The following is a 25113-nucleotide window of genomic DNA, read 5'->3' as shown; positions in this document are numbered from 1 at the left end:
TAAGTTTGAGCGCTTGACCTGCGGTGTCTAGTCTGGTTTGGTTTTGTTAAGAAAAGGAGACCCTGAAGATGTTTGTTTGGTCTCATTTTCATCTTGATAAATTATTATCGTTTCTTTTCTCAGAACACTAAATCTACATTTACGTAAGTTTGGAGTTATAACATTATTATTATTTTTTGAACATTAAATTTGAACAGCGCTGGAGCATTAATAATAGTCAAGTTACACAGATTTTTAAAATAACATTTATTTTCAGCATATTTATGTGACATCACATCTTTCACCATTCAAAAAGGGGGTGTGACTAACTTATAAAGAAGTCAAACAGCATTTCCTGCTGCCTGAGGCAATAGGTTATATTCATATCATACAGACAGAAAAGTGAGATTGTTGAAATTATAGGGAAAAAAGAGATAGAAAACAAGGTCTGTACACATTACTCATGTTGCATCATTTATTATCCGATTTTTAGTTTTACCAGGCGGCGTTGAAATAAGACAGGCTATAAAAAAATCAAACCCAGGGATAAATATTTATCTCATTATAATATTACATAAAGGTCTGAGTTCCTCTCAAGCTCGATTTGTCCTGGAACTCGTTATGATTTTATGAGGCTGGTAAGCAGGGGAAATCGTCCAGATTTTATGTCATTTAACGTTTGACATAAGCTTCAAAGTCACACATAATTCAGTTTCTCCGCCTTAGAACAATTGTCTACAAGTTTGATAACTCTAATATACACAGAGTGCAGCCAAAACACATCACAGATTTATTATAATACAATGAAATGTGTTTTCGTGTCCACCAGTCTCACTGTTTGTCCGGCGTGTTGTTGACTAAAGGCCCGTACAGGCCGCTGGCATAGCCTTGCTCCTTGTGCAGCATTGTCCTGTCTCTTATCAGGTCGCTAAAAGCATAGTCCATGGGGGGCCTGAAGCCCAAGGTGGGCATAAGCCCTGTGGTGGAGTAGGGCGTCATGAAAGCCAGTCCCCGGCTGTGCGCAGAGTAGGCCAGCCGCAGCGGGTTCAGTCCCAGGTGGGTTCCCAGCGGGTAAGTGCCGGGGTCTGCCCCGAAGTGCGGGGCGTTTGGCTGGAGCGGGGAGAACGCGGAGCGGTTGCTCAGCGTCATGGCTCCAGGGAGCATCGGCCTCGTCGGGGTGGCTGCGGTTGCGGATCCAGCAGGAGGCTGTTGCGCGCTTTGGAGCATCCTCTCGGCCGTCCACGTCTCTTCCGGCCCGGCCTTGTTGGGGGCCTGTGCGCCGCTGTTGTTGAGGATCTGCTCGATGGCCTGCACCACGTCTTTCCCGCAGCCCTGCAGGACGAGCTCCAGGACGCTGCGCTTGTGGCTGGGGAATACCCGGGTCAGGATGTCGATGGCGTTCATGTGTCGGGAGGCTGCGGAGGACGGAGAGGGCTCCTGTTCGTCTTTGTCGGTCTCGGAACCTGAGTCCGATCCGAGGGAGCTGACCGACCCGGGAGTTTCCTCTCCGTCCTTCAAAGGCTTTGACACCGGCGAGTTGACGAAAGACTCGCTGTCTCCGTTTTCTGACCCCGAGCCTCCTCCGTGCCGGCCGTCCGGGGAAGACATGCCTGGGGCAGAGTCGCTCTCGGTGGACGCCGGTTTCCCCACGGACTTCTGAGGGGTGGTTGACCCGGACAACTGGGTCTTTGGAAACAGTTCATACTTCTGGATACTGGACTCTACAGACACGAAGATCAGTGATTAGATCAGGACGGATTTTCTTCAGCACGCAAAACCTTTAACAAGGTTGAAGATGTTTGTAATGAAGTGAAAAAATAATTTGAAACAACGCATCGGAGTAAATTAGTGAAGAGGTTTAACCTCAGGAGAGCTTGTCATTTTGTCAATTTGCCATTTCGTGCTTTTGCAATTTTGATCGTTTTGTATTGAGTGGATCTTCACTGGTCGTCTGTTTCGTATCAACAATGTCTCTTTTGGTTCTCGACCTGAGGACGATCTGTCTGATTTGATGATTTAAACAACTTTTCTATAACTTATTCAGGGTAGTGTAATGAAGTGTGCCTTGAATCTCAGATGTTATATCTAACATCCGGAGGTCGCTCATAGTCAGTGTGGTTTCAGGAGACACAAAGTCGCATCTCATAAGAGTCATCTGGCCCAAGTCAGCATCAGAATCCAAAGTAAATGGAAATAGGGAGTAGGCCACAGAAAACTGTTCTGAAAGTTAATAAAAATATTTGTCTAGGTTTCATGTTTGTAGATACGAAAAGTGAAAAAGGAACAGCGAAGAATATGACGTAATGTTTATAGGACAGTAACACGAAAAACTGTGCGATATTCAATGTAAAATAAGCATCTTTTTAAAATGTCAATAAAAATGCAACAAATAGTAAATTACACAAGTAATCAGTGACGTCCTGTTGACAGGTGAATTCACCTGTTCCAACTAAAAACATCCCCCTCCACTCACCTGAATTGCTCTCGCTGTTGACAGAGCCGAACACCTCATAGTTGGGACGCGGCGGGATGATGCCGTTCGCCGCGGCCAGGGCCAGGCCCTCGGCGGTGCCGTACAGCAGCTGCAGCTCCCGGGCTTCATTCTCCTCCTGCGCCTGCTGCCGCCGCAGCGCCACCTGCGCAGCCATCACCCGCTGCCGCTCGGCAATGAGCGTGCACTTTGCGCACATGCAGTCCTTCCAGCGGCAGTAGCGCTTGTGGCCCTTTAGGGCGGAGACCACGCCGTGGTTCCTGCAGCGGGCGCACTTCGGCGTCCGCGGGTACTTGTCAGCGGCGCGCAGCAGCAGCGGAGGGCCGCGCAGCAAGTTGCCGGCCATGGACACAGGAATGGAGGCTGCCGCGGCCGCCGCCGCCGCTCCCGGGTGAACCTGGGAGGCGGAGGACACTGTGGGAAGCTCCGGTCTCAGATCCATGTCGTCTTCGATGCCGTCTGCGATGCAATAGAAACTAAGTGAGAGAGCGACGCTGGAGGAACGATCTGTTTTAGTTAAACTGACCCTGAAGCTTATCACATCTGCTGCAACATCTCTGCGCAACAAGTAAAAAAAAAACAGCGATTTTTGCTGACAGAAATAATATAGGCCTATATATATATTTATATGGTAGAAGCTATCCAGGAAAAAAAAAAACAAATGTAGAGAAAAAAGCGAGTTTAGTTCCGAGCCGAGAGGAGAAGAGATCAATCCTCTTCGATTAGAAGTTAAAAAGTGTCCAGAAACCGCAGCCTGAGACACTAACTTCCTCCAGAGATCGTCAGTGGATACAGATCCCTCTCTCCCCTCTCTCTATTGTTGCGCCTACGTTTTCATTAGACAAATTTGACAACAATGTGGCGTCTGTCATTGGCCAAAGGGAGAGGGAGCGATCTGATTGGTTTGTCTCTCTCTCTCCATTTTTTTTTTCAACTGTGTCCACCTGAGTTCTTTTTCCAAATATGAAGTGTTAAGAATCTGAAGGGAGTTCCCGGAAAGCTCAAATCGATCCAGTGTCTGCCACCAAAAATGAATTTTATAGATTTTAAACAGCACGACTGTTATCAATTCAAATGATGCAGCCTTATGGCATCTTCAGAGTCCAAAACAAGAAATTTTAAACCATCTAATAAAGGGAATTTAACATCCCTTTAAATTACTTTTTTTGTTTTGGTCTATTGTCTTGAAAATACTATTTTATTTCGGTTATTTTGTCCTCACAATGAGAGATAAAATAAAATAAAATAAAATACAAGAAGAATTCAAATTAAACCTGAAGCGCCTCTTTAGTTCCACCTTTGAGGTGAGTATAAATTATTTTGTTGGTTTAATAAAAGGTAATATTTACTATGTGACGGGGAAAACAACTAATTTACTCCCAGTTATTGACTGCATGTCTGGAGAAGATGTTGCATGGTTGTCGCTGATCTAACGCGATTGTTTTAACCATTCAAATTAATAAGAAGCTGCAATTAAAAAAATTATAATAATAAAATAAAAAATAATAATAACACGTTTTATACGGCTCAATTTAACATATTAACAATTAACGCCACTGGAAGCTGAAAAAAAGAAATCAGTCCAATTCTGCTTGTTGATTAAATAAACACGTTGGTCAAATGTTTTGGTTTTGTGTTACAGATTTCTTTTTTTTATTATTTCATTTTTAAACAGAATAACATTCAAATGGGAAAAAAAAACTTCAGAGTGGATCAGAATGCACTGTTTATTATGACGAGGCTGTTTTTGTTAAATATGTTGATGCCGACATCAAACTGAAAACTTGCAGAGTTTGAGGTAAATAAACACGTTTGTTAAAGCAGTTCATTAGGGCAATCTTAAGTTAGTGTTTTTTTTTAATCGCATAATTCAAACTAAAAACATAAGAGTTGCTTTGAATTGTTATTGTTACTGTTATATTTGTGGTGTTTTTTTATTGTTGTTGTTTTTTGCTTGTTTGTGTTTGATGTTATTTCATTTCATATTTATTTTTTCTTCATATTTTAACAATAATAATTACTATTCTTCTTCTTATTATTATTATTATTATTATTTACTATCCTCTATAAAATCACGGCTGTGCTCTGGGAGCTCTGGCCTCTGATTATACCTCCTCTGTATGGAGTGACGACGCCTCGGCGCTCGCAGAGATTTTAAGAGGTCCGCGACGCGCAGAGCCTCCAAAGGGCAACACCTGCTCCCTTCACCTGCTCGCCCAGGAGCCACGACAGCGCGTGCTGCTGCAGGTCTTTAAATTAAAAACAAACTTCTAGGTGTTTTCTCTAATCAACAATTGTCAATGCCTCTGAGGACGACGACAAGAGCCTTGGCGATCAAGGCATTGAAAGCCGAGATAAATGGCTGCTGCAGCAGGGAGATGCGCTCTGCAGCAGCCCTGCCTCTCCCCTCCCAGGCTCATTGTTTACTTTCTGAATCACTGTAAGCAAATGCCATCTGTTTCCCTCGCCGCTGTCATCTGCACCTTAATTACCTTGCCAACGGGCTAATAGAGACGATATTAAAACTACATCTTTTTGACATTCAAAGTAATTATCTGCATGGGCGCTGATCTCGCTCGGATGGAGAAGGCAGAGGAGGCCCGGCGCTTGTTGGAGAGATGATGGATTTTCTGCTCGGCAACTTAGAAAAGCGACGTGGTCTAACTAAGTGTTGGATTGAGACAACAGAGAAGGGAGGGAAACAGAGCGTCATCTTCTCAGTAGACAGTTTTTCCCGGTGATAACTCTGACGTGGGATTAATCCCATTTCTCCACGCCTCCACAAATTATTGTGAAATAGGATATTCCTTCAATACATCGACACATTCCGTGTTGTTTTGTTTGTTGCATGATTTTTTTTCTGACTGTCAATGGAACTAAAAATACACTTAGTTTGATGTATTTAAATATATTTTATTTCATGACACTAATTGCCCTCTTACTAGCAACATGTTTGCACAAACGGATTAAGAAAAATTGAAAATTATAAACTAATAAATGTTTTTGTTGTTGTTTTTGGGTTGTTTTATTTTATTTTATTTTATTTTTTGCATTAAAGCACACAGCATAATGATTCCTTTTGTTTTTCTGGATCCCACACTAATTTGAGGGGTGTTTTTTTCCCCTGTGCCAAAAATGGCACAGGGGAAATGCAGTGAAAATGTTTTGTGTGCGTTTGTGATTTTACAAAAATGTTAATAAATGTCAAGCTGTGTTCCTATCAGCCTCTGTGCAACAATAAATAACTGAGATCAAGTTTGATTTAACATTTAGAACGAGGGTCTGCAGCGTTAGTCCTGAAGTGTTGCTGTACAACAACTTTGGCTGTATCTCGTATCTCTGCTTCAGCATATTAACAATTTCACGATTTAATTGTCTTTTTGGGATCAATTAAGAATTTTTTTTAACACACTTCAATCAAATGAATGGTTAATGACCAAAACGTGGAGCCAAAGAGGTCATTCAGCATTTTGACTCAGGCCCATTGGAGCAGGACAGTTGCACTTGAGGTCTGGAGTTCCAGACCTCTGATTTTGAACTTTAGACAATGAAATACAGTCTCAATTCACTAAATAAAATAAAATAAAAAAAAAAATTAAAAAAATTGATGAGAACTTAAGAAAGCAGCTGGTAAATAGTTTCATTTTCTTGCTGTGCCAGAATCTGGAGGAAGTTGATTGCATTGGGACATAAAACAAGCTGTAGAAACCTTGGCTGGGCTACTCCCAAGACTGTACCGCCCTGGGCGGTGAGCCCATATCACATCCAGTCACTACTGTGATTAAAAAAAATGATTTGTGCTACTTTTACTGTGATTAAAAAAAATGATTTGTGCTACTTTTAATGCTGATTGAGTATACCGGTGTCAAAAAAGTTTATTGAAAAATCGTCACATGCGAAGTGTGGCCCTTCAAAGAATCGTTTTAAAAACAAAGAGCTAAAGAGTCATGGCCTTCAACCCCCCACTTACTGCACTGAAACAACTGGAACGCCCGAGTCCTCAGAAACCAAGGCTCGGTGTTTCAAAGTGAGGCTTAATGGGTGAATATTAAATCAGCTGGTTTGACAGAGCAGGTCAACGGAAATTTTATGTCTGAGAAACAGGCATTATGATAGGTTTAAGCTCCCTGTTCCTCCTGCTCCAATTAAAAATGCCCCCTATGCAATTAAAAGTGACTGTGGGCATTTAGAAAATCCAACATTCTTTTATCCACTTCATTAGGCCCATATATGCATAAAAAAACACCAAAAAAAACATGCAATTCTTTCAGGAAAGCTCCCCGGATGAGTGCAGTTTTAACACCCTTTAGGAACACAACAAAGGCCATGCTTGACCCAACATATGTAGCAGCATGTTTCCGCTATACCCACGCACCCCGGTGGAGCTTTTCTCCCCTTCTTCTTTAGCGGCCTCTTCCACCGCCGCCGCCCCGCCTGCGGCTCGGCGGGGCCCGGATCCCCTCCCGTCTCGCCCCGCCGCTGCAGCCGCCTCTGTCCCGCGGAGGTAGAGGTTAGAGTAGCAGTTAGACAAGGGCCTGCGGAGAAAAGAAAACGGACGAGGAGGAGGAGGAGGAGGAGGAGGAGGAGGAGGAGGAGGAGGAGGAGGAGGAGGAGGAGGAGGAGGAGGAGGAGGAGGAGGAGGAGGAGGAGGAGGAGGAGGAGGAGGAGGAGGAGGAGGAGGAGGAGGAGGAGGGGGTTCGCTCAAGTATTTACACGCTTGACGGGCAGACCGAGTGAAGGCCCCGGGCTCAGAGACAAGAGGCTGTTAACCTGCCACTTCACACCAGCTCCACTGCACCGGGGAAATGGATCGGGACAAATGCATTCCTTCAAATAAGGAAGACCCAGGGGAGCAGGGGAGCAGGCATGCAGGCAGCGCACAGATTTACCCTTAAAGCAGCTGAATAAAGCAGCGCAAAACTAAATTGAACAGAATTATCTTTTATAATGAACGTGTTCCGTGAAATCTGTTTAAAAGTGCTTCCGCTGCATTGCATGAAGAATAACATGCCTATTTACAACGAAGAAGGATAATTTTGTATTTCATGTTCTGCTTCAGAAAAGAGACTGAAACATTCAGACGCCTATAAGATAAGTGCAGTGACGTCACTAAGGGTGCTGTAAATCTGCGGAGGACAGTCTTATGAAAAGTATCTCATAAACTGGATTGAAGAGAACGCATTCTTAGGAAAATGTATTGATTTGGGAAGTCATTGATCAATAAATTCATTTGTTTTTCATTTGAAAAGACAAAGAAAAAACAAGCTGAAAAGCATTTCTTCTACTACTTGCAGCCTGGCATCAGTCAAAGTCAAACTGGGGCAGCAGGGCCCCAAGAAGCTGTTAGGAGATACATTCAACACATCTTATCTTCAAGAGTAAAGTTCCACTGAGATGATCTGCTAGGACCCTGGAAATAATATGGATGGATATTACTTTCATGTCTCCAACTAATGCAGACATACAGTTTACAAAAGTAAGCAAGACTGAATTTAAATACAAAACACAAAAGTTTATTTTTACATTAAGCTGGTCATTCTTGTGTTCTTTCTGCTTCCCGGTAATTTGTCAATTTCAGTATTCATTGGGTGAACATAGTAAAATATGGACTTACTGCACTGTATTGTATTTCTGTGCTGCCTAAATGCTGACCACCGGGATATGATATGTAACATTATGAAAACACACATTTATGGGGAAAAGAAAGTAAATCATCTTAAGTCTTTGAACACAGTACAGCAAACTGATAAAGATAAAGTCAGAAGTGCATCTTATGTTTTAACAGCTGTAGTCCTCATTTAGCAGCAATATTTATCAGTTGTTCATTTTACGAGTTTAATCATTTTTGAGTTTATTGTTTTGAGTTAAGCTTGCAGATTTTTATGTCTGAATATATCTGATAAGGTACCAATGCAGGATTTCAATCAGTTTAAGATAGCTTGTCATCTACTCTGCTTTTCTAATATTCTAATCAAGAAAGCCCAAAATTATTCATGCATTGGCAGATTTAATTTACAAATGATCTTTTAAGTTTATCAACACGTTTCTTTTGACTGGTAGCAATGCTAGCATATTGGAGCAGCTTAAATAGGGTTTCCTATTTAATCGGCTGTGGAGGGAGCAAACGATAGGGTGATGGCGAGGAGGCTTTCCAACCTCAAATATTTGGAGAACCAAAGCTAAAAAAAAGTCACCAGTGGAAAATGGAAAAACATTCTCAGAAATAATGAGAAGAGACTGATTCCTGTGGTGCCAATAAAGATTTTTGTCTCATTAAAACTGAAACACAAGCATTTTTAAAGCTGATCCACTGAGAAATCAATGTCTCACAAACCTTTTGATCGAATGAAACGCATTTCATTTTGTGTTTTGCCTGTTGCTCAGCAGTAACTAGTTTACAAAATAAGTCCTATTTATATAGACTATATATGACATTGTATGTCTTCCTATACCTCGGGGCTAAGCCACCTTTGGTCTCTTAATCCTGTTGACGTCCCTGGTCTAAACATTCCTTTGGATTAGCCTAAATCAGATCGCAATCCTCCAATTAAAATGCTCAACAAAAAAAATCTCGCGATATTATTTATTCTGACTTATAGAGGCGTTCTGAAGTGAAGTGAATGACCTGCGTGCTTTTATTGAGGCTTCAGCTTCGTCCTCGTGACCGCCGGGCTGCGAGGCCCTGAGACGAGGAGCCACTTGAGCTGAAGAGGCAGACAGGGGTCCCTCAAGCGTCGCTCTTCAGCCGCTAGAATAACACTTATTTATAAACGGGGGATAACCCCAGAGAGGCGTATGAATATTTCAAAGATTTGAAGGGTCTCTCTCTGCCAAAGCTCTTGGCCAGCAGCACTGCGGCGTCCACTCCTCCCCCCCCCTCCTCTCTGACTCTCCTCCCCCCGCACTTTCTCCTCACACTCACACACAAATACAAAATACGTTTTTCTGCCCCCGAGGTAGGTTGGCAGGGATTATCTTTGTTTAATGAATGGGCTACAAGTATTCATCAACACGGCGAGATTATTGGGCTCCCTCGCTTCCCATTCCGCACAGACTATAGTGGCATATAACTCCAGTGTGTGTGTGTGGGTGTGGGGGTGTGTGTGTGTGTGTGTGTGTGTGGGTGTGTGTGTGTGTGTGTGTGAGGGAGAGAGAGAGAGAGTGAGAGAGAGAGCGAGCTGCACACTGCAGCCAATTAAAATGCACTCTCCCCTGCTCTATCCCTCCACATCTGCCTCCTTTTCTCCGCTGCCGAATGGCGCAGAAAAGAAGGAAGCCCATGAATAGGCGCTCATTGAGATCACAGATGGAGTATGGCTTTCTCTTCGCTCGAAATTTGAGAAACACCATTGTCCCCAATCAAAACTCAATGTGTTCTCCGACAATGGCGCCGGCTTTGAGCCGCGCCGCTTCAATTGGCCTTGTTTTTGAAACTTGAAGTGTTCGGCACAAAGACAGGGCTTTCCTGGATGTCACCAGTGTGTGCGTGTGTGTTTGTGTGTGTGTGTCCGGAGAGAGAGAGAGAGAAGGGGAGGGAAAAAAAAACACAATTAATATGAAGCTGTAATTACTCCCCTTCACGCCGCTGCACCCATTCAGGACCCCACCGGCCCATTTATTGCTTTATCCCATGCGGCTGATAATCCGAATACCACCTTCTTTTTTTTTATTCTCGGGCCTCAGCGGTGCGCTGAAGGAGACGGACCTGAACATGGATGTAAATAAAAGGATGCAGCCCAGAGAGATTAAAGGCGACGCAACAATAAGTCAGACGCTATTATTAAACTCTTAATTATTAATTCCGGTTTCCATTAGCGCATTAATAACAGCTGAGAGGAGATCAGTGTCCCCGCGGTTGTGCAGCAGTTAATTAGGCCAAACACCTCCAAAATGAGTTTTTGAAATATTAAAGCAATTCACATTTTAATGGTTAGTTTGTTAGTTAATTACTAGTTAGGCCGCGAGATGCTTCATTTGGTTATAAATCCCAGCTTAGTGGAGGATGTTTGCTCAGTCAATCACTATTCTGACTTTCACCGCGAGTCCAGTTATAAAGTCAGACACGTTTATGGGACTCAGTTTCCTGAAAACGAAACACTTGTTGAGGTTTCCACGAAATGTTGTGAAACGTTTCAAGAAAGCCTGAGAGTCTGGAAGAAAAAAAAATCTGAATGAAGGGGAAAATAAACCTCCTGTTACACAACAATCCCTCAACATGCGTTGGAAAAGCTTAAAACATTTGATGCATTTTGATCATGCATGTGCAAATGCGGAAGTCACACATAAAATTCCTGTTTCAGCTTAGTAAAAATTGTTCATCATGTTTCCTTTCGTTTATTTCAATTCAGCTTTTGAATGTATTTTGAGCTCCTTTTTCTTTTTCTTTTAATAAGTAGTTAAATTGGTTTAATAAAAAAAGTCACCAATACACATCTGTTTCTGGCTGCATCCTGCTGGCTACAGTTGAACTTATTCCAGCAAGAACACTTTAAAAATAGCTGGGTTTCATAAAGCCTATTTACATTTCCTACAGTTATTAAATGTACTCAACTTCTACTCAGAAATATTAATGGAAATGTCACCAAATCAAATATGGAATGTGTAGCAAAATTTATTGGTTTATCATTAGACCTTTTGCATAATCGTCTTAAATGACAAAAAGAAAAAAAACAAAACTGATGTCTAAACTGGCTCTAATTTTGTACTTTACATGGGAAGGAAGTAAAAAATCAAACAGGAACATTTTTAAGCAATCCTCTGCCAAACATGAAATGTATTTTTATTCTCCATCAAAGCTTAAGTCTTTTTTCTTTTTTTTTTTTAATGGATCAGCAGGTGGATGCAGGATGTTTGGATGTTTCAGCCCTCAGACATCCTGGCGGCTGGTGGATCTGATGCTCTGGGAGGAAAACTTGACATGAAGTTGAATCTCTGCAAGCTTCCCTTTCAATAAGACATGTGGCATTATTAAGTGAAAAAGACACAAAAAAGCTTCCCATCGTTAGAAAAGTTCAAAGTTTTGCTATTGAGAAACCGAAAGTTTAAATATCTTTCAACCTTCATTAACTTAAAGAAAACCTGTAGGCTATTGTTTTATATGATTATATTACATTTTGCTCTGGTATTATTTAAATATGATCTTAAATTTGTATGCACAAATTCTTATACCTCAGCCACATTTTGTATTACAAGATATTTGTTTCTGATAGAAATCTCTTTAAAATGAATAAAATTGCTTAAAAGTAGTAGAGGTTTTGATAAAAGTAATTTAACTAACTTTACTTAATTTTTTTTCAAGCATACAGAAAATAATGCAATTCCTTCCCAGTAACTAGTAAAAAAAATCCTTTTACTGATATTTGTATGATTTGTTTTGTCTTTGAAGTTGGAAGGCCTCCTTGCCATCACCCTAATATTTAATACGATGAAATCCCTAAACTCTACTGCACAGTAACATGTCAGGTGAATTTCTGAAACACATCAACTTTTCTACTCAAGTCCAAAGAAAAAAGGTTACATGTTGTTCTGCTAAAAGAAGTGTTGGTCAGTATATGAGAATAACCAATCCATTATACTTTGACCAATGTTTTCTCACAAACTGTGGTACAAATTGCATTAAAGTGACAAATGGTCATATTGAGTCTTTTCTTGCCAGGAATGGAAATAATTATTGACTTACTTTAATTGGAAATTACTGAGTTCTTCCAACAGAGATGAAAACCACATCCAAACTGTCCTTTCAAAATGCCATTTCTAGTAATTACGAGACCTAAAGCTGAAACAAAACTATAAAATGTCATTATTTATAGTGTCCAATAACTTTTCATAATACTTACTTTTTACTATTTATATTATAAATGACGGCAGTGAGTCTTAAAAATTAGGGGCAATAAATAGTTTGACAGCAAATCTGGACCAATATTTGAAGCTACTAAAACATCATGCTAATATTTCACCATAAAGTGGCACTAATCTAAGAACCAACAGAGAAAATAAACCACTTTCAGCAATCATTATTTGTTGCTTGTATGGTATTCAATTTAATTAGAATGCTATAATTTCTCATTTTATGTAGTGAATTGTATTAATTTAGCTTGGAACACAAAAACGTCTCTCTTCAAATGTGAAAGCAAGATCCAGTCTCACACATTAAAGCTTTTAAAGAATTTAGAGCCATTTAAAAGCCAAACCTAATCAGATTTGTGACATGGCTGAATAAAATGTCCTCTGTTTTTCCTGCCAGGATAAAAATCAAAGTCTCTTCATGTCCATTGTGTCGCTGACAAACAGATCTGTGAAGGGAAGGAGACGGAGGGGTCGAGATGACCCTCCTTTTGTGTCTGCACAACAGTTTAAGCTGCATAGATTCTGTTTCTTTGAGCAGGGCCCGCGTCTCTGAGAAAGTAAACTCGAGGCTGACCCTCCAGGTTAGGCCGGTCTGGGATTCAGGCAAGGATCCGTCGATTCAAGGATCGGCCGGCCTCTGAGATCTCAGAGGGTCCTCACTTCAAAAGGAAGGAGGGGAGAGCACTCGGGGGAATTTTGTTTCGTCGCCAATGGGCTGCATTCTTGACCCCGGCGGGGCTGGTTAAATATCATCGATGCTTTCCTCTTTTGTCGTCACAGAGGCAAGACAGCAACCTGATGTTGCCATCATGGATCTGCAGCTGGGGAAGCCGGCAGAGTGAGCTCATTATCACGCTTTCTCCTGACCCTGCCTAAACTGACCACGGCGATCAGTTTAGGCAGGCACTGATTGAGACATCCATCTAAAGCCAGAGCACACTTTAAAAGAAAATACCTCGTGTTTGTCAACATAATGTGCTCAAATCCTCTGAAATATGAAAGTTGGTGCTGTGCAGCTTTTTTTGTTGTTTGTTTTTTGGTTTTGAAAGACAAACCATTTGTGCAATTTCCTTAAATATCATTTTATATTTATATGAAAACGGGTTTTTGGTCACAACATGTTCAACATGGAAGCCCAGGGATCCCAAGCACAGTGGCTCATTCACTTAGATCCCCAGGCGTTCCCAGGACACCAGAGAGAATATTCAAAGCTGAGTTAAAGTATTCAGAATCCTTATAGTTTAACTTTTGTTACAACTGCGAACTTTAAAGTTTCTTACTGGGATTTTCTGTGCAGCGCAAACTTGTGCATCTCTTGAAGGGGGTTTATAATTACATTTGGGTTTTACATTTTTATTCAGCAAAAATTCTGAAAAGTGTGGCAAACGTTTAGATTCAGCTCATAGCAGGATAGGAAATTGCCTCTTCCCCTGTTTTGTACTTCAAATTGTGGCATGCTGTTCATTGCAATGTAAGAACTACAGGGAATAGATAAAACTGCAACTCTAAAGTGACGCCGTTCTATCTGTGTCCCTGTCAGGTAGTACATATTAGGAGTGTCAGAGCAAAATGGGCTGAATATAAATGCATTTTTAAATTTTATTGGTAATAAACTATGGAAATTATGAATAGTTTTCTTTCCACAATTATGCAATGATCATGTAAAAACTTGACCTGAAGCCTGTAATTTGAGAATCAAATGTGTTTTGCATTAACGTATAGACCAACTTCTTTTGTATAAACGTCAACATAAACCTGATGACTTCTACAAGTAGTACAGAAATATATTATGACAAGTTTTGTCAGGTATAAGAGAGGAATATCATTATGTCTCATAGGCTTATCCGACTGCATCACCATCATCGTTCGCAGCGAAATGTGCAAACATGCTTGTGCACATTCATCCAGAGAGCTCCATGAAACTGTAATCTTACAGTTGAGAGGAGCAGCACTATGCGTGCCGCTCCCTGAGGACGACGCACTCTGACAGAGGCGCAGACATGCACCTGTATGCCTCTTTCATAAGCACATTCAGCTTCACGCTCACTGAACTCCTCAGCCCGCTCTGACCTCGCCTTCGCCCCTAGCCGCGCGTGCCTCTGCAGCCACAGCACCAAAACCCTGAATCACTCAAATACCATTTAGCGAGATTACTTTTACAACTGCAACTGTGCAAAATTGTGAATATTATCTAAAATCTCTTTACACCGCGTGATCATGCAGAAGACGGACAGAGTAACGCTTTCTATGCTCAACACGAAGTTGTAAAACATTCACTCTGTGTGAAGCTGTTGTCAGACGATTTCCCATCTCGCCATCCATGTTGGTGTCTTAACAAGCGTTAGGTGTGTCTAAGTCTGAGGACATGATGGACAATTTGTAGATTATGAAGTCCTGTCAGATGTTTTGGGTCCCAAGGGACTCAATGCTGATGGTTTCAGCGGTAATTAAACCTACTCTCCTTTTCTAATGTACCTTTGTGATCAACGCCAGTAAAATATGCTCCTGTAGTAATATGCAGTTGAAATGTCCTTCCACATCACAATGGTTTGCAAAATGTTTCTCCGATTTCACCTGCTAACTAAAGCAATATAGCTAGATAACTATATTATGTAAAGAATCATCACACAACTGAAGTTACAGCTTCGACACAAAATGTTTAAGAGTGATGACAGAACCATTTAAAACCTCACACAGCTTTCAACAACCAAACATGCAGAAAAGGGAAGGCAGTCCAACAATCACACAGAACAGAAGTCTATTGGTAGGAAATGATTGATTAAAGAAATTAATCTGAGTGTTCAAATGATAAATCACTTGAGATTCATTGCAACTGCTTTCCTTTAAGTATAAATTGAAAAAAGTAGCAACCTTTTACAGCTTATGAAACTAGCTCCCATTTTATTAACTATGGATTCTAGCAAAGGTGAACAAACTCTTTTTTTCTTGTGCATCATCAGGATTTACACCCCAGTGTATTAATTGGGCCTCAAGGCAACAAGTTGTCTGACTGAACCCGAGGAAGTGAGGCTGACTGAGCGCATTAGCTCGACTCATTCTTCGCGTGAGAAGCGACAGCCACACAGAAACTGACTAATACACTAATAACTGAGCAACCTTACAAATGACATGAAATATCTCTGAAAAAAACACCAGAGCAACAAGACAGCAGCTTGAAGTGAGGAAAAGTCACCAGATCTCTCATTAGAAGTAAGACTGGCATTCATTGGTGCATTGACGCATAAAAATGAATAAAAGTAGAGCTCAGAGTGTGTATTAGATTACACAGTTAAAATATTGGGCAACAATGGGATGCCGTATTTCAGTCAACTACTTTCTGCATAAAGCTACTGAACTAATCTAGAAGAAAAAGCAAAAAACTGGACAGCATCAGCGTGGAGACTAAAGTTCTGCTCACACCTGGTTGGACAAATGATGGTTTAAAGGTGTTTTTTGTTTGTCTTTACAATCTATACACAGTCTACAGTGAAAAAATGTGGTTGTGTTACTATTACTATAAATAAATATCACTAGAAAGTTGCTTAGAGTTGATTATGACCTGTCACTTGTGTAATTATCAGTTGTCCCACAGCAAGATCAGACACTATGAGTAAATAAATGAGAATAAAAAGGCTTGTTTATAGGCATGAAACGGAGCTGAATGGGTATGAAAGGGAGGTAGAAATTGCCAAATATTTATTCCCAATGTAAATTAAAATCTTGTTCTGATTTATTAATTTTTTCAGAAGTGTAACGAAATAATTTAAGATTTCTATAAAAGAAAGTGTCTCATCAGTTTGCCCCCATATTCAACACCATTTGCACTTTTCCTCGGAGATGTTACTGAAAGTGCCAAAATGTTCATTATAGTGGAAAAAGTTGGTGGAAAACCATCTTGAACTGACAGTCAGCATTAAAGAATAAAAAAACTAACAAGAGTTTTTATTTTTAAATAAATCATAAGTATCCCTAGATTGTGTCAGAATTAAATCAAAAAGTTGTATCTTGTCCATCTCACTGGTCTTGTTGAACATACTTTTTCACTCCCAAGTACATATGAGAAGAAAATGAGCTCTATAATTTATAAAGTGGACATGATTTCACCTCGTTTAAGACGTGAGAGTATATTACAGGTGTGGGGACTTATGAAATGAAGGAGCTACATTTTCTACAAGGAAGTTTTGGACCCGTCTTTCTCCAACTTTGCCTTCAGCTGACAGAGGAGCCCTGCTGCAGATGGAGGGCTAAGCCTCAGTGATCTCTGCTCGCTGGAGGCATCAACATAGTGGCTGATATTAGCAGGTGGCGTGAGAGTGAGGATATTAAATCATTTGTTAAGAGAGGTAAACAAAAGGCCGGCATGTAGTCGTGGTCTTGCATATTCAAACTTGGGCACAAAATAATTGTAAATAACTGAAAGAAAATATTTATGACTACAATTACAAGTTTACTCTCTACTGAAAGAGTTGGCATGACGGTTCACTGAGCCAGATAACCATCATCGACTTTAACAAGATCAACATAAGAAAATATCCAGGAAGTTGTATCATCTTTTAGAAACTAAAACGCTCCCGGGAACGTGAGCCTTGCTACTATTCCAGGTGAATTTTGAAGCAAGTCCTCCACGACTCGAGTGTCATTCGTCATTTGGTTTTTTTATGCGTTGAAGATGTTTTGTTTATTTCCAGGGTAAATTGTCACAAGAAGCCTTTCGACAAAAAATAGAGTACACTAGTTTGAATTGACGAGTAATTTTCTGAAATCCACATGGGTGAATCAGACATGCAGCCTCAAATATATCCACTAATATTTGGTTAAATTTTAGTTTGTTCATTCTTTTCGCAAACGGCATAATTCTGGGTTTTGGTGGAAATGTGAGAGTTTGTGTATTTAACTGGTTTGTTTTCTACTTAAAACTTTTAAGTCAACACCACAACTTTGGGCAAATGTGTGCTATAATCAAAGTGAAAGGCAATGTTACAGTGTGTGAACATTTTTGCTTTGGTGCCCTGGCAATGCATTTATTAAAACATGCATGTATGTTATGTGCATTCAAGAAAATAAACCACAAATTCTATTTGTGAGACCAATTATTGTCTTAAAGAAGTCCTTGAAGTTGTGTCTGAAAGCAAAATGACTCAAAAGGTAATGAAAAGACTAAATTAATAATATTCATGTCTATCACAGGTGTATATAACATCCCTCATTCCCACTTGAAATATGAGGATAAATATATGAACGTCTTCCTGAAAAAGTTAAGTAAGTAAATGATAGGAGGATGTGTGTTTGACAAGTTTAAACAGATTTCTGGGCAGGACAAACAGATATTTGTATTCATAAATTTTATATCATGTATATCAAACTAAAACTAATACAGCATCAAACTGAAAAATGTCAGAAAAAATTCAAACTAAGGAGAAAAAAAAAATAAAACTGAATCAACCTGGCGTGTGCAGCAGTGCATGTTAAAACCAGAGGAAGTAGAGAGAGACATCGAGTCCCGTCCCTGCAGCGGGCAAAACGTGGAGCGAGGCAGAGACTAAAGGGGTAAAATACAGGTGGAGATGAGGCACCCCAACCTTCAGAGGGCAACATCTAGTTGTGATATTCATTTTATTACAATCTTAACATTTCAGTTGTATTTCAAACACAAAAACCTAAAAAAAAAAGCGGCCTTGGTGTGTCAAATGAGGAAACGGGAAGAAGTCCTTAATTTTTATTTATTCTTTTTTTTTTTTTCTGTGACAAAAGATTTGTCTACTTAGTCTCTCAGCACTGTTACTGTTCTTTGTGTTGTGAGAGAGAATCATGACACAGCAGTTTGGAGTTGTGAAGTTGTCAGGTGTGTGAACAATTGAGGAAGATGGACAGAGATTCGGGGAAGGTGAAAATTTGGCTGTGTGCTTGTGACATTGTCCTTTCTTCTCTGTGCAACACCAGACTTTCATGTACCACAAAACAGGCCGTGGGCAGAACAGCTTATTTGAACGTGTGAGTTTGCGTGTGTGTGTGTGTGTGTGTGTGTGTGTGTGTGTGTGTGTGTGTGTGTGTGTGTGTGTGTGTGTGTGTGTGTGTGTGTGTGTGTGTGTGTGTGTGGGTGTGTGTGTGTGTGTGTCACTGGATGTGCATGCCAGTGTATGGTAGTCTGAGAGATGGTGGCATATGTGTGTTTGTATGGTCAGCCCAGACTGTGGGAAGGAGGGGGCCACACTCTGCGACTAGTGTGCGTCCAGCCAGTTCATTAGTCAGTGAGTGGGTTCTCTCAGCATTCAGAGGGTCCGCTCCTATTCCTTAGCCTCCAGGAAGAGCGTCTCCTGAGGAAACAACTTGGCCTCCAGCAGAGTCGACCTGGGATCCAACTGGGTGATCTGAGGAGAAACAGGTGTGGGGAACATCGGGGTGTCTCAGATTAAAAGTCCTGGAAGACGCCAGTGGTTCATTTCAATGCTGGTCAAAATAAGCAAAATTACATTAACACAATTAAAACACAAGATAACACTTTATTTGAAGGGGTTGTTCATAAGACTGATATGACTGTCATAAATATAACCAAGAACCTGTTAAGAACACAAAGTCTTTATGAATGTTGTCATGAAGTGTCATTCGGTAAATAGTGACACTTTTAATAGAAAATTACTTTAAAAGTCCATTAAAAGTGCAAAATTTGCATTGTTTGGTAAATAATGAGACTTTAATACAAAGTTGGGACTTTTAATGCAACACTATGTGGCGTCCCAGTGTTAATATTAACACTGCACCACCGCAGAACCTGGTTGGTACAGGATCTGTCCTGATAAAGCTTGAGTCTTGACATCAAATGTAAAATATGAAGACGGCATCAAACTTTTTTTTTATTACACATAAAATCAAAGTGAAATGTTTCTTTAAGTTAAAAATTTGTATGGTTTGAGTTAATTCAACATAAAAAAAATAAGTTGTCATCATTAAAGCAAAAGAATTAAGTGAGATCAACATGAACTACAGCCCAAAATATACTTTTTAGCGTGTGTGCAGAATAATACTGTCTCTCAGTGCCTATTGTGTTTACTTTTCAAACTATAACAAGTCCAAACCAGTTTGCCCTGAAAGGTGGTCCATAAAAGTTGAAAAAGCCTTGCATAGTTATTCCCATATTTTATTTCACAACAATTGAGATGCAACGGTTGTGCAAAAATAACCCCAAAAACTTTTAAATAAGGTGAACTTTTTTTACCAAGCCTCCTCTACTCTGAAAGCCCAAGATACAATCTAGCACAACCACTTGACTTCAGAAGTCTTCAAGCCAATTATTGAAGTCCATCTGTATTCTGAGTTCATATCACACATCCCTAGTTAAGATGTGATGAACTGGAAGAGGACTTGTTTAAATATGAATGCACAACAAAATGTTCATAATTTCTAATTGGGGGGGAGGAGGAAGGTGAAAACTCTTGTTTTTCATAGGCACCACATATAAATCTCAACAAAACACAATTGAATTAGAAGTTGTAGCACTAAATGTTGACTGCGAATCAGTTTTCCCACCACATCTAAAATGTTGCAGCTGTCTCTTCAGATTTATCCTTATTAAGTCAGAACTGCTTCAGCCAATTCACTGACTTAAAATCCTTCTGTGACTGACTGGTCAGAGATCTGCTGGGATTTCTACTGGAGAACATTGTAGCTGTAGTTTTATGTGTGTGTGTATTATTCTAACATGTTCACAAAAAAAAAAAAAAAACGTTTAAACAGAAATGTGAGCAGTGAGACTCCAGTTACCCTGAGAGAACGTTTTGGTTTGTTTTCTTAAAAGAGCTCCGATCCAGAACAAACTGATGAAGATTACAGGCCAAGAGAGGCGAGTGAGAGAGAAAGAGAGAGAGAGAGAGAGAATTAACCGATGTGTTTTTAAATGACTAAAAAGGACTAATTTAAGCAGTGAAAAAGGTCAAAGAATAGCATTGCTAATGGTGTAAATGAGAGAAACATTTAGCGGTGCTGAATGCTCCTCATAAAAGCAATTCTGTAGAAAGGAATAACGCCGTACCACCCACAGCGCCATTGATAAGGTTAGCTCACATAAAGGGCCTCTGAGCTGTTTTTTACCAAACAGGACAACCTGACTCGCCCTGACATCAGCCACCCCTGTGGGCCTCTTAGCTTATGTGAGCTAATCACTGGAGGTTTAGTGTTACATTGGGCCAATCTAACACCTGGGCTGAGCGGGCGAGGTGGTGTGACACTGAGATGTGTCCAGGGCTTATCTGATCACTGCTGCATCAGCCCCGTCTGATTAGGAATCCTTTCCTAACCTCGCAGCGGGATAATTAGCCGGCTCCCTGTACCTGCTGTAGAAAGGTCAGAGGGCAAGCCGAGTGCCGTAAAGGTCACCCCCCCCAACAAGTAAAGTCACGGTCTTTACACAGACAGTCGTAGGCAGAGAAATATGAGCAGTGACCGTGATCTGAGCCACAACTCTACTTATTCTCACCGACCACAGGCTAATTACACAGATCTTTATTGTTAATGTTAGAGTTGTACCTCAGTCACAGTCAGGGAGAATTTCTGGGTTAACAAATAAAAAGGCTTGGGGTGGTATGTGGATATTACTCTATAATGATCTTTAATAAAAATTATTGTGAGAATTTCAAAACAAGTTCAAACAGTGTGATCCAAGCTTTTATTTAAAACTAAATGAGGAAATATTACTTAGAAATCTGCTCATTTATTCCAGAAAACTGAATATAACTTTTCAAATCATAAAATAGATCAAATTTATTGACTGGGTTAAACATTTAGAATGAACGGCTGATAAATGTTAGCAGTACCCAAATGCATAAAAAAAAATATTCTCCTTGTTTGTCATTCTGATCTTTGTCAAGTGACACAAGCATAACAAGCAGATACTTTTAACACAGAAATTATTTTCCTATTTTCCTTTACTATAAGTAAGGAAAGAGTGAAATACCCATCGTTCAGCCAGCTGACGAGCAGTGAGAAGCAACATACTGATAACAGGTAAAATAATGTCTTAACAGCGAGGCCCAAAATTATTTTTAGTCCTGGCAGGAAAACAGAAACTGCTGTCAAATTGCTGTTCGTTTCTGACAGGCATCACCCAAAATATAGTGAATAGTATGAACTCTAATATATTTTTTAAACAATTACTAATCAAAAATTATCTATATGATTTGAAATAAACATTCTAGGCATGACAACACTAAAATCTTATGAGATTTTTGATTGTCTATCTTTGAAGCTGGAAGGTCTCTGTGCCATCACCCTAATCTTTCGGCCTCTCCACAAATTCTCCATCAGATTCAAGTCAGGATTCTACCTGAGCCGCTTAAGAAATATTATTTACAATGAGAAGAAACATGTTGTTACCATTAAACCTAAATCTGCCAGGGGTGTGAATAAATTTGGGCTAACCTGTGTAACATTTATTGACTGCAGTTTGATTTTTGATATGTAGGATTAACCAAAAATTTAGACTAAGCACCTGCTAAATAAAGTGCTAGTTTTAAAGTGTTTACAGTGCATGATATTACACGAGGATTATTGTAATAAGTCACATTTAAGGTGCTATGGACCCTTTTTTCAGAATTATTAATTAATTTCAAAGCGATATTATGAATTATAGAAAATAATTTAACAACACATCTAATAGCATGTATTTAACTAAGATGTTCAATTGATTATTTAACATTCAGGAGAAAAATATATGTTCTTTTTTTATGTAGTCGACTGTTATTTAAGTTCACCTATCATTTATGCTTTCCTTTCCTGCAGTGCTGACCCACTTTAGGTTGTGAAAGGAAGAGAAAAGAGAAAGAGGGCAAGAGACATCGGGGAAGGTTGGGAGGATATATCAGCGTGAGATAAACTCTTCATCTCCCACAGGTGTTTGAAAATGTCACTCCGTGTGGAAGTTGGAATCGTGTTTTCATCTCCTCGTCCTCATTTCAATGTGTCATTTAGACTCTTGACTCCCCAGCAGGGTTCTGGGCTGTGGAGCCTCCAAAGGTGGGAGGAGAGAAAAAAATGGCGAACAGGACCGCTGCGTTCCTTTTCCCACCTCAGGAGCGGCGCGTCACAAATGCTAATGAACCCGACAGGCTGTTGTGACACCACAGCATCAGGTAGGAGTAAATGAGGCTTTGTGGTGGAGCAGGTGTGTGTGCAGAATCGGCACGAGTGTGTGCGCGTGTGTGTGTTCTGAGAGCAAAATTGGGTGGAAAGGGTTTGCGCCTGTGAGTGCACCAGGGAGGGAGAGCAGCATCTGACTCTGAAAAAGAGAAGCAGGGAAACAACATGCCACACTGACACAGGAGACGGGCGCCATCGGTGATTGTTTACATTGTTATCCAATTAACAGACCATAAGCATGGAGGCATCTGTCAACAAACAAAGCTGTTGTTTTTCCTCTGCTCTGCGTAAGCCATATTCTCTCTTCTCCTGCCTGTGCAGCCACGCATGCATTCATAAACACATGCAGTCATACAAAACAGGACAGAGATAACATCTAACCTCGAGTCAATATGACTTTTACATCAGACAGTGAAATCAATAAGTGGAATTAGAGGCGGGCTGAATGTATGACTTCTAATTCTTCTAACAATTAGAAGAATAACATCTGGAGCTAATTAAAAATGGGAAGAAATATCCCATAAATCAACAGATTAAGAGCTAAATTAACTTTTTATTTTTAAACTTGAGATCAATTTTAAACAGATAATAAAAGAGATAAATGTGATACCTTGCATTACAAAGCCTCTCTTAAAAATTGGACCCAAACTAGAAAACAGATGGGGGCTTTTCCACAATCTTTTAATTTTCTCTCTCTTGTCTCACTTATTTAAGAAGAAAAAAATAAACAAAATCTGTGTATTTACCATCACAAGAACCGGGTGTCTCAACACAGTTAAAACCGCATAATTAACTATTAATGTGAGTTTTAAAATAAACAGCACGATTGTACATCACTGGAAAGAAATGAATAAAGCAGGCCGATAAGAGAGGAGGCGACACCGAGCAACGCTCCGCTGTGAAAGAGAAGAAAGGCAAAATAAACACTGGGCCCTCAAGATGTCCGTTTCCAGCGCAATCAGACGCGCAGCTGAAATAACGCATTTTTAATGAAGCCATTACAGGCCCTGCTATGTTAATTAAAACCAAATAACTTGTCTGTTTTAAACTAGTGTTGTCAAGTGTTTATTTGGCCAATTACAAAAGCAGTGGGAGATCATTATCTGCTGCCAGAACAGCAAACAGAGTACGGCACTTCAAAGGAAGGAGGAAAAAGACTGGACTGGGGGAGGACTGAAGATTTAAAGAAAAAAAAAATAGAAAACAGGAGGAGAGAAAGAAAGAGGAGCAAGGAGAAGGCATCTTGTTCTTAAATAATCAATGGAAAGATGAATAAGAAGTGTTTCTAAGAAGCTAAGTTTGGGGAAAGTTTAAGGGTCTGAGGAAAAAAAAAACAATAAAAGCTAAAAACTCAAGAGTTGAGTGCTTAATTTTCTCTTTACAAATGTTTAGATATTTTAAAATAACCTGCACTGAAGAAGTGATTTTTCTTCGCAATGTTTTTGTTAAAAAATATAACTGATCAAAGCAAAAACTGTTCTCTACTCACCAATAACTAGCACAATTTGTCTTTAAAAGGGCAGCCATTTTCAGATATACTTTCACACAAATCTGGTCTTTCTTAGTTGGAAATGTCGGCAACATTGCATTCTTTACTGTATTTCATGATATACAGAGTTTAGAGAATCACTGAAGACCCGATGAATCTGTTCTGCTGTTTTACTTTTGATGCACCTGATTTAAGCTGCTGTTCATCCAGAGATTCCCAGAAAATCCTGTTTCACCTTTTCATTGCAACTTTTGTCATTACCTCAATAAATACCACAAAATATTGCGATTAAAATTAAGTGATTTGGGAAGTCGCATAAGCACATTTAGATGCCATAGTCTTCACAATATGAGCCACACCATCTGCTACATAACATTTAATCACTATCAAGTTTGTGCTTTCAACTCTGACTTTGAGTTAGATGTAAATAGACTACTTATAATTTAGTGGTAATCCTACTAAGAATCCAACAAAGGTTTCTTTGGGTTTTTTTAATGATGTATGACCGGCTGATTTGGAATATTGAACAATTCAGGTGTTTGGGCTTTTTTTCTTTATAACAATATCACATAAAAAATGTGTTGCTGTTAACTTTGAATATTACATAAATAAGTAGATATTGAAGCATATGTCCCGAACCTTAAGATGACTTATTGAACCCAAACGTTTCCCATGGACATGGAAGCATTTATAGAACACAAACAGTGGGAGCTCTTACGCTTTGACATGTTCAATAAATGATGAAGAAAAACTTCAGCTAATCAGATTTTTGAGGAAAACTGTCCCATCTCTGGCCAACTGGTTGCTGCGTCTCTAAATCTAAAATCCACAAATCTTTACAAAACGCCATTTACTGGCTTCTAATCCAGAATAAACTTCCTCCTATCGCAGATTCCTCTGATAACTGTAACAATGTACCAAAATGCCAAAAATCTTTCAGCAAAGCAACAATAAACAAAACGAAATGTTGAGTGAAAAGCGATTTTAAGACCAAAATCCTTCTTTATGTTCAGAAAAAGAAACACTGAATTATGTTAGTGCTGGTGTTGATATAAGATGGAAAGACTGTTCAGAAAAAAACCCCAAAAAACAACAAACTATTAAAAGTAAAGGCTGCTTAACCTCCCACAAGTCGTCCCAGGACACCTTCAGATAACAAGAAAAACAAAACCCGGTTTTG

General features: G+C 39.8%; 2 protein-coding genes across 2 annotated transcripts in view; both read right to left on the bottom strand.

The window, feature by feature from the left end:
* Positions 1-259: 259 nt before the first annotated feature.
* dmrta2 (DMRT-like family A2) lies at positions 260-6931 on the bottom strand. The gene is made up of 3 exons (XM_055054303.1): positions 6846-6931; positions 2453-2929; positions 260-1700 (listed from the first exon to the last, which is right to left on the bottom strand). The coding sequence occupies exons 2-3, from the start codon at positions 2910-2912 to the stop codon at positions 811-813; spliced, it is 1350 nt and encodes a 449-aa protein (XP_054910278.1). The 5' UTR covers positions 2913-2929; positions 6846-6931; the 3' UTR covers positions 260-810.
* A 10710-nt stretch (positions 6932-17641) lies between these two features.
* The window catches only part of faf1 (Fas (TNFRSF6) associated factor 1), a 68585-nt gene continuing 61113 nt past the window's right edge, over positions 17642-25113 (bottom strand). Inside the window, exon 19 of the mRNA XM_055058351.1 lies at positions 17642-18684. Within this exon, the coding sequence (XP_054914326.1) occupies positions 18601-18684 (84 nt within the window). The 3' untranslated portion in view covers positions 17642-18600. The remainder of the gene's footprint in view (positions 18685-25113) is intronic.

Source organism: Poeciliopsis prolifica, unplaced genomic scaffold (assembly GCF_027474105.1).
Source record: "Poeciliopsis prolifica strain line A6 unplaced genomic scaffold, Auburn_PproV2 SCAFFOLD002, whole genome shotgun sequence".
Taxonomy (NCBI): domain Eukaryota; kingdom Metazoa; phylum Chordata; class Actinopteri; order Cyprinodontiformes; family Poeciliidae; genus Poeciliopsis; species Poeciliopsis prolifica.
The sequence above is the reverse complement of the archived record's forward strand: the minus strand, read 5'-3'. Positions and strand labels throughout refer to the sequence as shown.

Coding starts and splice junctions, on each gene's coding strand:
- dmrta2 (XM_055054303.1), bottom strand. CDS start 2,912: ATGGATCTGAGACCGGAGCTTCCCACAGTGTCCTCCGCCTCCCAGGTT. Junction 1,701..2,452: donor CAACAGCGAGAGCAATTCAG/GTGAGTGGAGGG, acceptor TCGTGTCTGTAG/AGTCCAGTATCCAGAAGTAT.